The 10,957-nt window shown below is 29.8% G+C and overlaps 1 protein-coding gene across 1 annotated transcript; it reads left to right on the plus strand.

Annotated features, from left to right (window-relative positions):
• Positions 1–6,552: 6,552 nt before the first annotated feature.
• LOC112525701 (glycerol-3-phosphate acyltransferase 1) lies at positions 6,553–8,590 on the plus strand. Its single transcript, XM_025135936.1, has 2 exons — positions 6,553–7,308; positions 7,612–8,590. Exons 1-2 carry the CDS (start codon positions 6,553–6,555, stop codon positions 8,500–8,502), a joined length of 1,647 nt encoding a protein of 548 aa, XP_024991704.1. The 3' UTR covers positions 8,503–8,590.
• The last annotated feature ends 2,367 nt before the right edge of the window (positions 8,591–10,957 follow it).

Raw genomic sequence — 10,957 nt, forward strand, 5'->3', positions numbered from 1 at the left:
AAAACTATTTTTTATGCATGAAGTACTGTACATTGATGCATATTAGTTAAAATTTCAAGATTACAAGTAAATTATGCACAAATACAACTTATTAAAGTTTCATGTTTGAATTCGTGTAACTAATTGCGGATAAACATAATCAAATAGAGAATAAACATCTCATTTTAAAATATAAAAAATCTAAAATATAATTAGTGTAATTATCGAATTCTAACAAAATAATTAATTATTATTTTTATAAGAAAATTTTATTATTAAACCAAATATAAATTAATTCGTTATTGAACCTAAATTGAATTATAATAAAAAATTGAATTAAAAACTACACAAAAAATGAGAAATTTTAAATAGTTAATTTGATACTAATATCGGTATATTTTTGTCAAATTTTTATGATATCTTCAAATTTATATTTTATTAAAAAAACATCATTGCTTTTTTAAAATCACATAAGGCCATATTATAACATCGACTGAGATAAATAATAAAATAAAATATTAAAATCAAGATGTATCTCGCTGTATTGCGCGAATACTCTTCTAGTATTTATATAATTTTAATTGTTTTTTTTTTCTAATAAGTTGAATGTGTAATTGTATTTCTATAAAGTTTTTCTAAAACTGTATATGGATGATAATTTTATTGAATATTTTAGTAAATAATTATTAAAAATTTAAAATTAAGTATTTGTTGGAGGGAGACCTCTTTAGAAATGATTTTTAATATCTTACCGTGAAAGATGTAAAAAATCATCCACAAATAGAGGTTACTGTTAAGATTCTCATTGACGTCAGAGACGAATTTAAATTTTTTGTACAAGTTATAAGAATGTATCCAACAGATTTTAGAAAAGTCCAAAGAGTTATTTAACATGTTTTGCATTGTCCAAGAACTTATTTGTTTCAAAAATTGTTCAATGAGTTATTTAACATGTTTTAAATTGTCCAATGATTTATTTGTTCCAAAAAACTGTTCAATGAGTTATTTAACATGTTTTGAAATGTTCAAGGACTTATTTGTTCCAAAAAATTGTCCAAAACTTAATCATTCCAAACAATAAAGTACATTAGATTTTTTAGACTTTTTCCTAAAAAAATTTATAAACCGGTTTTCGAAAAACCATTTTGAAAAATGTGATGTCGGTTTAATTAATGGTTGAATCTAATGATAAGTAGTGTGTTCCCAAGATTCATCCACAACGTTCTTCCTCGACCTATTTTTAAATTATTTTTTGTAACATTTCTATAAAAACTGATTATTCTTTTTAATATATTAAAATTGCATCATTTTTGGAAGAAAAACAATTCTATGTTTATAATAACACCTCTAACCAGATTTTCTGAAGTATAAATTTTGTTTTTTGAATGGGATGATAATAAAGAGAAAGTAATTGTAGAAGAGGGGGTTGAGTATAATTACACAGACTTTTTTTAACTTGTTAATTTTTATTGATGAATATCAAAGGTTAACACACAGAGATAAAATAAATATTGTTGTAGAAAAAGGAAAGAATAACCTAACTTAAACAATCTTACACAGAGAAGAACTTACAAAAATAACACAAAGACTAGTATTTGCAAGGAAATGAAGAATACTAAGATTTTATTCACACACATGAGAGTAGGAGAGTAAAGAAGAGGGAGTCGATTACCTTGAGAAAACAATTAGTAATTCTTTCAAGGAAGTATCTCTGCATGGAAGATGCATATTGACTTTTATACTACCTTCAACGTTAAATGCATGAGGACACTTGTCATCTGAGGATAAGAAGGCAATGGTTGACTTGACCATTGTTGATATCTCATTTTTATCGTACACAACATTGTTCATGCAGAGACAAACTTTTACATAAATGTGGTCAGTCTGTAAGAAAATCTTCTTTGGATGAATTAGTAGCTTCAAACAGCTACTCACAAATCTTTGGTGAATGAAGATCTTCCTTCAATCGGCTTGTAGCTTCAAAATATTTTCAATTTTCATATTAGCTACTCTGGAGTCTTGGTGTGTAAATTAGACAACTGATACACAGTACTGCAGCGGTGACCTTCTGTTTTCACATTGGCTAGTCTTTGATTTTGCTAATGACTTTAAGTATGTATCAAACCACCAATATACAAAGAAACCAATAACTACTAAATGTTGATAGGATAGAGGAACATATCAGTGAGTCATCATCAAATCAACAGGTGACCAACAGAAATTTTGAAATCTTTTATTATGACTAGTCGTGTATCCGCGCAATGCGGCGGGAGCCATGAATTTTAACGATTTTGAAGTTCTACTGGTTTTATAAGATAATATTTAACGATGATATAGGTTACACATGGTCTTTACATATTAATACAATTTGAATAAATAAGAGTTATGGTTCCAATTACATACTATCGATGAAAAAAATTGTATGATAATTTAAAATCCAATATATTTAAAATCTAACATATTTAAACGACTCCACAAATGTGTTCGATTTACACCAAAAGCAAAGAACCAAGAAACTTGAGTTTTAAGATAAACACTCAAAACCAATAAAGAAAACTACAAATTTGACAGACCATAAACTATGAAAAGACGAAAAAGATGGGTTTTAGAATGAAATTTCAATTGCTTACCCTCTTTCTTGTCCAGAAACTCAAATTAAGGTTCAATTAATACATGTATATATATATATATATATATATAAACTCAAGAATATATTAAAATCAGAACATATTATACAGTGCAATTTGGATAGCCTAACCCCAAAATAAATAATATATATATAAATAAATAACTATAAAAGTATAAATCGAAAATACTAAAAATATTTTTTTTACAGTATATATAATATATAATAATATAATAAAGTCAAAAACTATTTAATATTGGACTCATTTCGAAGGTATTAACGAGACGATTATACTGGTGTAACCTGTTAAAATAAATTAAAATGTATTTTTTAAACATGTTTTAATTGATATACGATTATGTATGTTAATTTGATAAATGTTTAAAATGAAACATTTAAAAGTAAAGGACGTAAAGTAATTAATTAACTAATTATAGAGGTATAAAGTGTAAATTTAAAATTATAATTTTAAAAAAATCGGTTGTGAGAGGGTAAGTGTATGTGAGGAGAGGATGAGATGAAAAAGTGAAAAAGTGAAATGATGGTATAAATGGTATTTTGGTCATTTAATATTTTAAAACTTTAATACTTTTGTTAAATTTGCTTAATAAAATAGTATAGATAAATTATTCAAAACCTTCTCCAAAATGAAGAATCTATTGGAGATGAACATAAATCTTTTTTGATTATCCATTTTAAAATCCGTTGGAGATGCTCTCAAGATCTAATAATACAATATATTTTTAAATTTTTTTGGGGTTATGCATTAATAATATTCCATGTCATTGTTGATTTTTCATAATAACAACCGAGTTGTTACAAGTCTAAAATGCATAAAATGATCATTTACCACACTAATACGTGCTACTTAACCTAGTTGTGGCATATGGTCCAATTTGTGTCTGATCAAGCTCCAAAACCTAATGGTTGTGGGTTCAACACAGAATGTTGACAAAGTAGTTCGTACTTTCTTAATTTATGCATTATAGATAATCCATCACATATGCCACGTGACATTAAATCCAACTTTTAATCATCTATGGACCAACGCAAAATGTCGGCATAGACAATCCTATTCGAGTATTAGACACACGACCGTTAAGTTCACATACTCTACTGTCGATTTACTTAATTAAATACAAGTACATTGACGACAAGTCACTGGTGTCACCATTATAATTGTTTTATAAGTACAAGAGTACCAGGTACAAACTCCATCCAACCTTTGCAAATGTTCCATTACACCTCACTAATTTTCTATTGTTATGATAATAACAACCCCTAGCTATAAACCACAAGGGTGGTACCTGATTAGTTTGAGTTTAGCTCCAAAGGTTAAAAGTACCTGGAGGTCCCATTTTCAAATCCAAGAAGGAATAAAAATCCCCTTGTGGCCACAGAGATTCAAATGCGGTGACTCCAGACTATCTGCAAAACAGGTGGTCACGCTAGGATTATGGCTCSCATAGCAGGTTGGATATCCAGGTTAATCAAAAAAAAAAAAAAAACAACCCCTGGCTATAACAATTAACATAACTCGATTTTTACAGCAACTTCATAAGACTCTTTTCAGAAATTGTCTTACACAAAAACCAATAAGACAATTACTTCTAGAGTCCTATTACATTCTCCAACTTTATTTAAACGTTTTATTGTGATGCATTTGTATAAAACATAAAATTGTTAATCTTGAACTTGAAAGTCTCGTTAAATACAGATTTATCAGGGTTAGTTTCTTACGGTCAGAGAGGGTTGGTACAGATTTAGCTTAGTACAACCCTTCCAAAGAAGGCTTTGAAGTAGAATAAGAAAAAAGTAAACAAAAAAGGCATGAAGGGAGTGAAGTAGGTAAGTGCATAGACTATTCAAACTTGAAGCCAAGGTCATGAAATGATTGAAGAGGGTTCAACAACCAATAGCAAGAAATGCATGATCCAACTTAACCCACATGCACCATAGAATCCAAAGAAACTTTCAAAACACAATTTAGATTTTGTGGCAGGTTGTGGGTACAAAACTTGTGTGTGTGTGTGTGGGGAATTTTCCACTTATTTCTAAAGGCCAAGCTCCCTTTGTGTTGGGTGAAATATTGGTGTGTTCAAGATCTCTTTATACACTTTTGTATTTTAAAAACCTTCACATGAAAGATATAACTTTTTAATATATGGTCTAAAATAAATGTTCGATTTGATGTATTATCTATGCCTCACGTACTTGAAAACCCTCATTTACTTCGACACGTAAACAAATTTCAATACGAAATCCAACCTCCGTATCTATAACGACATCTAAAAAGTTTTGGCATCTAATGAGTATATGTTTCACTCGAACAATACAAATGGAAATAATAACTTGTAACTTCATTTTAAATCGTATTTTTTACGCCTTGATAAATATATACAAATAAAAGCTTGGGACTTGAGCCACCATCAGAATTGTAGTAATGAATGGAACAACTAACTTGTTTATGACAAAGAGGCAAAAAAGAAAGCATTTATAGCATATATGGAAAAAGTCAAAGACTTGGTGTAACTTGAAATCAAACAGCCCTTTAATTGTTTCTAGGGTATGCATTTCCAGTTACAGTATATATAAACCAGCTTCACACCAACTGCTGGCTTGCATTTTAGACAACAATATTAATGATGGCATGCACATATAGCCATAGGTTGTGTGGAGCCTTTCTCATATCCACACTTCAGACTGATAGCAATGGCTGAGAAATGGTGAAATTCTTTATAACATGCTCACACATTCCAATGCTTTTTTAAAAATTCAAATTTTTGCATCTTTATCTTATGTTAATATTTAATTAAACAGATTTGAATCACGATATCTGTTGCTTCAAATTATGAGTTCAAGTGGACATGTTCGTTTCAAAGTTATTTTACTACATGGGTTTTCAGAGTTTTTAAAAAGCTAATTAAAAAACAAACACATAAGGATTTATGTTCATCTATATATGTATATGTATATATATATATATATATATATATATATATAGACTTATCTTTTGGCAATATTAAATTCTTGTAGGCATGGGTCATGTATCTTCCCAAATTAAGTAAATTGGATAACTCAAAACATTGAAGAACTTGATACAAAGTATGCACTGCCCAATACATACATACATATATATATATATATACATACATATATATATATATATATATATATTGATTGCAGTGAATATGGTTTTCTTGAATATAAGTTTTTTAATTCATTTATATAAAGTTATATAAAAAATGGATTAGAAGGTGTTGAGAATGAAGATCTACAAGGTGGTCACCAACACTGGCAACAGATTGACCTAACAAGTTGGTAACCTAGGAAGAAAACATCATATGAACAATTAACGTTATCTAACTCAACTTAATTATAGTATTAGTTTAGTTAATTATGAATTAGTGGCCAAACAATCAAGACTGGATCTTAACAAGTTACATACATATAAATTATTTAAAAATTACAATATTAATTTTTAGGTGAAAGTCTAAAACCTAATTTTTTTTTAATTATAATTATTAATAAATTATAATAAACTAAATCAAACAATATCTCGTCTAAGAACAAGGTTCTAAGCAGACTTTTTGTACATTTCAAGAAAGTAAATTAACGAACTGTTTTCGAGGAAATCCGAGTTGAAAAAAGGATTAAGAACAAATCATTAATGATATATAAAGTCAAAGAGGGGGGGAGTCAATCAAGATAATTAATGCTTAAAAAGCATTTAATGCCAAGCGGTGTGGGTAACCAAATGCTGTGATCCTCTATTAATTAATTTCACATTAAAAGGAAAAAATAGCAAGAAAACAAAAAAACCAATTTCTTTTGTCAACTTTCCTTTGCACCCTTTTAGTTAATCCTATAAATTCTGCTCTTCATTTCTTCCAATATTCCTTCATTCCATACCTCTCTCTCTCTAGATCTCTCTCTCTCTCACACAGATGGATTTCTTAATGGTGTTTCTCAAGTTAGCAGACTGGTTAGTCTACCAGCTGCTAGGTAATTCGTGTTACAGAGCTGCAATGAAGGTCAAAAACCATCGTTTTTTCTGGTTAAGAAACCACCCATCTCACAAGTCACCATACCACCAGCTTCCATTGTTTCCTAGCTTCACTAAATGTTGTTTAACTAAAGAACAACCTCAAACTGTAGTCTGTGACATTCAAAACACCCTGCTTCTAAACTCAAAGTCTTTCTTTCCGTACTTCATGTTGGTTGCCTTTGAAGGTGGTAGCATAGTCAGGGCATTCGTCTTGTTATTATCCTATCCTCTGTTACTTGTTTTAGACTATGAACTTGGTCTAAGGCTAATGATCTTTATCACCTTTTGTGGGCTTAAGTTGAAGGACATGAAGAATGTTGGAAGGTCAGTTTTGCCAAAGTTTTATCTTGAGAATTTAAACCTTCAAGTTCTTGAGTTGTTTGAAACAAGAAGGAAGTCTGAAACGAAGGTTATCATCTTTACAAGTCTTCCAAGAGTGATGGTTGAAGGTTTTTGTAAGGAATATCTGAGTATTGATCATGTGATTGGGACTGAGTTGCATAGTTTTGGGAGATACTTCAGTGGTTTTGTGTCCAGTTCAGGTGTGCTTGTGAAGCATAAAGCAGTAAAAGAATGGTTTGGAATTGACAGAAAACCAGATATTGGTGTTGGAAGTTGTGGTCTTCACGATCAACTCTTTATCTCTCACTGCAAGGTATGTGTGAAACCATTCTTGAATTGCTGTATCCATCTCTTTTATTGTAGCAAATCTCACAAACTCACAGGGTTGTTTATATCATTTCTGTTACCAAATTACTAGCTTGATAACTATTAGAAAAGTGAGTTTCACCGATGCGTCGACGACATGTTTCAGCAATAAGCTGTTGCAATGACATATCGTCTCTATAAACAATATGTGATGATAAATTGACTTTTAGCGACAACAGAAATCGTTGCTAAAACTCCTGTTCTCATGAAGCGATTTCCATTTATCTTTTTTATAATGATTTGATCACAGGAAGCTTATGTGGTGAGCAAAGAAGATGGAAAGAGGAGTGCAAGAACAGTGATGCCAAGAGAAAAGTATCCAAAACCCTTGGTCTTCCATGATGGAAGGCTAGCTTTCTTCCCAACACCATTAGCAACCTTATGCATGTTTCTATGGTTTCCTCTTGGGGTTTTGCTTGCAATTTCCAGGCTTTTTGTGGGCATCTTATTGCCGTACCATATGGCGCGTATCATAGGCGGTCTAACCGGTGTAAATATACGGATAGAAGGTTGTGATTACTCATGGGAGAAGAAAAACAAACAAAATGGTGTTCTCTTTGTTTGCACACATCGAACCCTTTTGGACCCTGTCTTCTTAACCATGACCATTGGTAAGCCGTTAACCGCGGTTACTTATAGCCTAAGCAAGATGTCGGAAGTGATCTCACCCATAAAAACAGTTCGGTTAACTAGAGACAGGAAGCAAGACGGCAAAACCATGCACAAGTTACTTAGCGAAGGCGATTTGGTTGTTTGCCCTGAAGGAACAACTTGTAGGGAGCCTTATTTATTGCGGTTTAGCTCATTGTTCGCAGAGTTAACCGATGAGATTGTGCCGGTTGCGATGAACACACATGTGACCATGTTTTATGGGACAACGGCTAGTGGGCTCAAGTGCTTGGACCCTATCTTCTTCTTGATGAACCCTAGGCCAACTTACCATGTTCAAGTGCTGGGAAAACTGGCTAAGGAGCTGACCTGTGGTGCAGGAGGCAAGTCTAGCCATGATGTGGCTAACCATATTCAAAAAACACTCGCTGCTGCTTTGGGGTTCGAATGCACCAGTCTTACTAGAAGGGATAAATATTTGATGCTGGCTGGGAATCAAGGGATTGTGGAGGATCATAGAAGTCAAAATTAAAGTCTTCATCTTAGCATGATAATATCTTCAAAATTACCAGTATTTTGATGTTTACCATTGATTATTATTTTGAATATATATATTTAAAACTAAGGGTTATGTATTATATATAAAATTGTTTTTATTAATTTTTATTATTTTTCAATTGGTTTTTTTAGATGTGATCATAAAAATGCAATGATGCTTGTGATAAAACAAGAAATGGAAGAGCATTAACATACAATAAGGTATTCGGGTTCAGTTTAATCAAATAAAACCGCGCTAAACACGAACAATTATCATATCCATATTCAATTCGACTCGAGAAGAAGTTTGAATATTCAAGTTACCATGTATCTTATGTAATGTGATTTCTAACATGTCTATATCGAAGGCGTGAACATTTAATCTTACATGATCAATGATCATACATCATATAATGTAACGTTTCCTTTTTACTAAAGGAATCTTAGGGGTGTTTGGTTTACATATTCTGAAGAATACGTTGGTACTGATATATCGGAGTTAGTAAAAGTGATCAAGTGTTACTCAGACTTAGTAATTAAAAGGAATTAAACTTGGTAAAAGTGATGACGTGTTATTCTGATTTAGAGCTCCTAACTCTGGACAAGCTATTCCATATCTCTAGACTAACTCTAGACAAGTTATATATTATAGATCTGGACTAGCTTCGGATAAGCTATATATATATTCATGGGATTATCTCTAGAATGTATATCTCTGAACATTATGTCAAGAAATCTAGACGTGTATGTTTAACAAAATCTTTGTATCTTATCTATCAACGGTTATAACCATTTGTATAAACTGATCTAACTTCTCAAAAACCGTCAATCTTATCCATTTTCAAATGGAACAGACCAGTTTTGGCTTTCTCTTGAAATCTGAATATTATAATATAATAGTCTCTAGTAATTTGACTTTCATTTTTGTTCCTAAATTCGAAAGTGTCCTTAAGGATTATCCTAAAGTGAATATCGTGATACCCAAGCATAGGGTCGAAATATCAACTCGGAAAGTGAACTTATACGATTCTTAAGCAATCCAGATTCCGATTACCATTTACCTTGTAATCTTATTTTTTCTAACACAATAAGAGGGAATTGATTCAAAAAATGGAAGGAATCCAATTCGAATGCAAAGAAAGGGATTTTGGTTGATAGATTTGATTGGATTAGATTTTGAGAAGGATTTAGAATCTTTGATATGTTTGCTTTATAAGATTTAATAAAATTGAATTTCATTATTTATAAATAAAGTTATAGATAATTATAAAAACAATTAAATTACTTTTTATTAATTGTTATTAAGAACAACAAATTTTTATTAATTTCTATTACTTAATAGATTCCATTTCGTTGTCCATTCTTTGGTTTTTTTATTTTATTTTTTAATTTGAGGTTATATTTCGTTGCATCATCAAATTATGAAAAAATAACTAAAATAATAAATAATTTTACTACATTATAAAAACCAAAAAACAAATTTCAGCATCTTTGATTGAGATTTCATTCTCTCTCCTACCAAACAAACTCAATCAAACTTAAATCAATTTTACTACAATTTATTCATATTAATGTTAATCTTGTAATACATCTTTGATTGAGATTTCATTCTCTCTCCTACCAAACAAACTCAATCAAACTTAAATCAATTTTACTACAATTTATTCATATTAATGTTAATCTTGTAATACATCTTTGATTGAGATTTCATTCTCTCTCCTACCAAACAAACTCAATCAAACTTAAATCAATTTTACTACAATTTATTCATATTAATGTTAATCTTGTAATACATCTTTGATTGAGATTTCATTCTCTCTCCTACCAAACAAACTCAATCAAACTTAAATCAATTTTACTACAATTTATTCATATTAATGTTAATCTTGTAATACATCTTTGATTGAGATTTCATTCTCTCTCCTACCAAACAAACTCAATCAAACTTAAATCAATTTTACTACAATTTATTCATATTAATGTTAATCTTGTAATACATCTTTGATTGAGATTTCATTCTCTCTCCTACCAAACAAACTCAATCAAACTTAAATCAATTTTACTACAATTTATTCATATTAATGTTAATCTTGTAATACAACAAGATAAATCTTAATTATAATGTTTAGTTTTTATTATGTCTTTATCAATACGATTTTATGTAGTTTTCAGAAAACGATAATATTTTTATCTTTAAATGAAATATAAAATTAAAAATATCATAAAAATTTGAAAAAAATAAATCGATATTAGTATCAAATTAACTAGTTAATAGTTCTCATTTTTTTGGCGTAACTTCTTTAATTCATTTTATATTACAAGTTTATTTAGATTTAATAATAAAGTTAATTTAATTTTGATTTAATAATATAATTTTTATAAAGACAATAATTAAATATTCTGTTAGAACTTAATGATTATCTTAATTATATTTTAGATTTTTTATATTT

Source organism: Cynara cardunculus (assembly GCF_001531365.2).
Source record: "Cynara cardunculus var. scolymus isolate 2C chromosome LG 1, CcrdV1, whole genome shotgun sequence".
Classification (NCBI taxonomy): Eukaryota; Viridiplantae; Streptophyta; class Magnoliopsida; order Asterales; family Asteraceae; genus Cynara; species Cynara cardunculus.

Excerpts from the sequence above, each read along its gene's own strand:
- LOC112525701 (XM_025135936.1), top strand. The coding sequence starts at position 6,553 with ATGGATTTCTTAATGGTGTTTCTCAAGTTAGCAGACTGGTTAGTCTAC. Across the intron at positions 7,309-7,611 it reads TCTTTATCTCTCACTGCAAG|GAAGCTTATGTGGTGAGCAA; the intron begins GTATGTGTGAAA and ends ATTTGATCACAG.